The sequence below is a fragment of the Athene cunicularia genome, assembly GCF_003259725.1.
Source record: "Athene cunicularia isolate RWA chromosome 11 unlocalized genomic scaffold, athCun1 chr11_part1, whole genome shotgun sequence".
NCBI lineage: Eukaryota > Metazoa > Chordata > Aves > Strigiformes > Strigidae > Athene > Athene cunicularia.
This window is the reverse complement of record NW_020799113.1, coordinates 1,326,851-1,332,274: the sequence shown is the minus strand read 5'-3', so window position 1 is coordinate 1,332,274 and position 5,424 is coordinate 1,326,851. Positions and strand designations below refer to the sequence as shown.

Genomic DNA, 5,424 nt, shown 5'->3' with positions numbered 1-5,424 from the left:
GGGGGGGGGTGTTGTACCTTCTCCACCCTTGGCTTTTCTTCCTTTTTCCCCTAAGTGCAGGACCCATAGTCTCATCTGGTGTAATTCTGTACCTCACACCTGCTTAGGAATAGTAGCTTTGCTACCCGCTTACTTGCTGCTTGTGCTAGGATGGGAAAGAAGGAAGGGGGAAGTTCAAGAGAGTGCATCTTCCATCTATCTCACCTCCTCCTAGATTATGCCAGAAACCCTTTTCCCTCTTGCAGGCAGGCAGGAGGCAGACGTGGGCAGGTGCCCGTCCTCACTCACACAGGCAGAGCAGTTTTCCTGATGTAGCATGGGTCGGCTGTGCCTAGGAATTAGTGGGTCTGCTCAGAATTACACCAGCTTTGAACTGCAAACTGGGAAGTACAGCATCCACCACACCTGTCTGTACAAGGAAATCGGAGCAGGGCACAGTTAATCTGTAACTGTTTGTGAAAATAAACTGCAGGAGGGAAATATGTCAATGATAAAATCCAAGTGTATGTTACCATGATGACAGGCAGCAGAAAATTTCTCTTGAAGTAGAAAGTGCTTATCTAGAATTTAGCGTAGAGATAAATAACTAAAAAATGCAAGCTGCTGCCTCAAACAATCCTGATCAGAACACAGCATGTAGTTTGATTTAAATTAATATATGGAACAACTTTCCTCATATTCTAATAACAAGGACAGTCCCTACTCAAGAGCTTGATCCTTTTCTTTGCAAGTGAGGCAGCCCAGTGGAAGGGACAAATATTCGCCAGGTTAAGATGTGAACTGGCATATTCAGGAAAAAAAAAAACAACCCACTATTATTTTGTAAAGTGTTATCAAATCCATATAAAGTAACACTTAAGAACCATCACCTTTTGCTTTGCTTTGTCTATTAAACTAACTGCACCGCAAGAAAATGTGGCCAAAGAGGATTGTGCTTTGTCCTGCATTTGCTGTTTATACGCAGAAGCTCGATCGCTGGTTCTGAGTAAGAATAAAACACGTTTCTCAAAAATATGCAGAACTTAAAGGGCTACAAGTAATGCCCTCCTGTCTGAAGTTTTAAATTGTTACTTTCCAAAATCAGTTAAGCATTAAATTTATGAGGGACAACTATCCCCACTGACTAGCGATTAGAATCCTTCCAGTGACTTGGAGAATCCAGCTGCTTCTTAAAGCTGAAATAATTTTCCAGTGAGTTATTCTGACACGATGAACCTCAGGAGAGCAGGTCTACTACTGCTCTATATAGCACAGTGCCAGCAAATTCAAGAATGACCATTTGTCCCACAGGAGGCCAGATGAGAATTATAGTTGTAGCAAAATCACACAAAATGATCCTCCACTTTAATACACTCTCCTGTGAATTAGGTCTATATTGTAATTACCTAGTGAAATCCAGATTTGACAGGGCATGAATCACACTCACCCTTTTAATATAGAGAACACAATGCATTCTAGACTATATTCTATAAGCAGCAGCTGTGGCTAAAGCCTTGCTGTAACATATAACTAAATAGTTTCACATACAAGGATATACTTATGCTAGATTTTGCTTTAATATATATGACCTGACTGTTTGTTACCACATAATAGTTTATTAGATCTTTTAAATGACATTACAAAGAACCTAAGGCTGGTATTACAAAGTATATTGATACATTTCCTGTGTTCACAAAATTCCCGTTATTATGAGCTTTCAGTACAATTTCCCCTGTTTTGAAAAATGACCTGTCATATTGCTTTGGTAACACCCAGGCACTAGCGTGGTGGCGTTCAAAGAGCAGCCTTAAGCGTGGTCCGTGTAAAACTGCTGACTGCCACTAGTGCTTACTTAAATTTATATTTCCAGCTGGAGGAGCGCTGCAATGATTGTCAGTAATATCCCACACTGGTCATTTTTCTTCACAAGTGACATAGTACAGACTCTTTAAATACACTTTTCATTGCCAAAATACTCTAATGTAATCCATTAAACTCCAGGCCCACGAAGGTGGATATCATTATAAAAGCAAACACCTTTCTAAACCAAATCTTTTTGAACAGTTCCAGCTAGTTGTTACTCAATGAGGAGCAAGGGCTTTACAATTCTAACTGGATCCTCTCCTTTTTTGGTTACTCAGTGTATCACTGCTTTGTTAGCAAATTTGCGAGCCAGTGATTTGAACTGAAAGCCCACAGACACTCCTGCAATCCCATCCCTATTCTGTGCACTATCACTATTCTAATCATAATTATAGTTCAAAGGTGATGCTAAATGACATGTCTGTTTCAAAGTAGTTTTACAGCATTAAAAAAACTTAAATCCCACAGTGGGATTTTTTCATAGTTAATAGTTCCTTGTCTGTCTAAATGTAACAGATTTGAACGGCAGTGGTTGCTCAGCTGTGTACTGATGTCTCTAGTGTTTAATCTCTGTTTCTGGTTTATGTTCTAGGAACACACAGGTAAGGTAATACCAGAAGACGACAGAATTTTGCTGTTCAGTGTCTTATGTTTCCAAAATCACCTTATTACATTTATGAGAAAACAACACATAGTCCTCAACTAGTTAAGTGATGATGCTTAGAGCTAAGATTAATGCTACGTTTCAATCTTGTGCTTCACTCCACAAAATTACATAGGACAAGTTAATATTTCCATTCCATAGGACTCACTAGATGTTTAGCTATCAAAAATGAAACATCTAGAAAAAGTGTAAGAAAGAGAAAAAAGTGACTTCACAAAAATATATACCCAGTAGTTGAGATCCATAAGATCTGTTTTAATAACACAACTAATTGATCCTCATAACAAGAATTCAAAGTGAAATTACCGTACACAAATCAAAATATAAACTAACCTATCCCTAACTATACAATATACATTAGGAATGCAAGCTCTGTAACAATATAAAAATGCTTTTACACACAGTAGTTGCAAAAAGCTGTTCTGCAATTCCAAGGATTTGTAATTAAAAAAAAAAAAAAAAAAAGGAAGTCTTCCGGAATTCATCTTAAGTTATTGGCAACCTGTTGGGGAAAAATAATTTTAATAAATATATTGCTGAGAAGAATAAAGAGAATCGTGCTCATCAGAAATTTTCATGTGTGGGGCTCAGGCTATGGGAACTATGGGTGCAACGAAGCTCATAATTTCTATTTCTGTCAAAGTATCACAAAAATGAGGGACCTTAACAGGCAAGACATACCCATTTCAAACATGCACGCCTACCATACAGGCTGCATAGTATTCTGGATGTGACCTCAGAATTTCAAATGCCTTTCTTAGCTACCTTAAAAATAACACAATACATCTAGTACTTTATTAAGCAGCTGCCTTCCATGCATTACAAAAATCAAGCTCTATACAAACTGAAGTGAAATCTTAGTGCTAATACATTATAGTTCAGCACCACACAACCACCTTGTTTATGCTGTAACAGTTCCAGTACTCGAGCACTGCCCCCCACCTTCTGAAATGCATTTAACAATTGTAAATGCTGGGTGTGGTGTCACCTGACCACATTTTTCTACTGAATTTTGAAAGGCTACTTGCCAAGCAGATGAAACATCTACTTCTCCAATGTTTTTGTGTAATATAGGGAGAGGTTATCAATTAAGAAATTACAGAATAGATACTATCATCACATTTATCTCTCAGTAAGAAATTTCTTTTTCCAGGGAGCGTTGCCCTAGCATATACCTTGTCTCGTGTCTCTGAGTGTTGTCTTACACTGTCCGAGTCAGGACTCCCAGCAGGCTCCAGACTTACACAGGAGGAATTACAGCTGGTCAGCAGTAACTCGCTCATCAACCCCTCTGCACAGCAGCAAGTCTAGTCTTTAGGAGCTTAGTGGGAGCTGAACTCATGCAGTGGAAGATGGAAGAGTAGCACCACACACCAGCTTTGAGCTACAGACATGGGACCTGATGCTGGTAAAGTATCTGAGATTATGGTCCTTTTCAGAACACTCAAATATGATGAGAAAAAAACCCCAAAAGAACAACAAAAAAAACCCCAGCTCAGTTTGTTACTGGTATTTTTTCCCATCTCTTCTCTTTCCTGTGCTGCAAAACCAGTCATTATCTCAGATCTCACTCAGAGAACCAGAAGATGAACACAACTATTGCACTTCCTCAGAACTAACTAGACACGAATACCTCTCCTCCCAATACTGATGAGGAAAATATCCTCAGTGAAGAGGCTAGGAGGAGCCTGCTGAGGAGTGCTCCTTAAGGCTTCTTGTATTATCATATATAATTATATATATATATAATTCTGCTCTGAATGAATTTCAGGCTACTGTACAAATCAAAGGACAAAGTCCGTCTACTTTATAGTCAGTAATTTCAAGTGACCCGAGGGTTTGTTTCAAGGCTAGCAAGCAATTATCTCACTTTAACTCTTGTTAGTAGCAGGGGTCTTGTTCTCGCCTTCCAGTTCTTCCACTCCTGCTTGTGTCATGAGGTCCGCTATGTTCTTCTCCAGGTCGTCTATGCGACAGCTCATGTCATCAAGTTCACTGGAGTTAAGGACCGTGATTGCAATCTAGTAGCAGTTGGGTTTTATTACAGCTTTGCTCAAACTCTTCTGTTCACATTAAATGTATCTTACAAATCCCCACTGATCAATACACTTTAAAATACTTATGATTCTATAGTGTATAGCACCTGACTTTAAAAAAGGATATTTCTTCCAATTATTTGGTCAGACATGGTTTGAAATTTGTCCTGCATTTGCTGAAGCAATGTCTGCACCTAGTAGAAAGGAAAAATAGAAGTCTGTTTTGTTTTCATTAAAGAGGTTGTTACAGTATTTGATCTCAAGTAATGAGATAAATACAACATTTTCTTTCACTGGTGAGCTCACCTGTGCACAAATTCTACCATGTAGTTCCATATTTAAGCATCATTTTTACATGTATATATGTACAGAGAGAAGAACTGAGGCTTGCAGTAAACAATTTTAAAGATCCAGAAAACGCCTGTGTTCCCAACCAGGACTAAACCCACAGCAGCTGCTTCCAGCGTCCTGTTACTCACACGACGACACTTCTTTCGGTATCAGGATAACAGCCTTCCTCTCCACACTCCCATGCCCTTACTCCTATCCACATCCCTCCCAGACGCAGGTGACTCCTCCGGGCACACGGAGGCCCCGGCTACCCTGGCTCAGCCCGCCGGGGAGCCGGCACCAGCAGAGCACTTCAGGTACGCGAGTGGCTTTAGTGCTGCGAGGGGGAACACGGCTGTGGCCGCGCTCCCGCCTCAGCCCTCCCCGCGGGACCCGGCACAAACAACTCTACAGCGGAAGCGGTTTATACCACGACCCGGGGGAAAGGCCCAGGCCACACCACCAGCCCCTCCACAGCAGGCAGACGCGGGTCACCCAAGCCCGGCCGTGCCGGCCCCAGGAGGCAACGCCCGGGCCCGCGAACGGGGCGAG

At 41.0% G+C, this 5,424-nt stretch overlaps 1 protein-coding gene across 1 annotated transcript in view; it reads right to left on the bottom strand.

Annotated features, from left to right (window-relative positions):
* Positions 1-1,575: 1,575 nt before the first annotated feature.
* Positions 1,576-5,424, bottom strand: part of HSBP1 (heat shock factor binding protein 1) — a 4,031-nt gene continuing 182 nt past the window's right edge. The window contains exons 2-4 of the mRNA XM_026856821.1: positions 4,670-4,736; positions 4,377-4,496; positions 1,576-3,008 (exon numbers count right to left, since the gene is read on the bottom strand). Coding sequence (XP_026712622.1) covers positions 4,378-4,496; positions 4,670-4,736 — 186 coding nt within the window. The 3' untranslated portion in view covers positions 1,576-3,008; position 4,377. The remainder of the gene's footprint in view (positions 3,009-4,376; positions 4,497-4,669; positions 4,737-5,424) is intronic.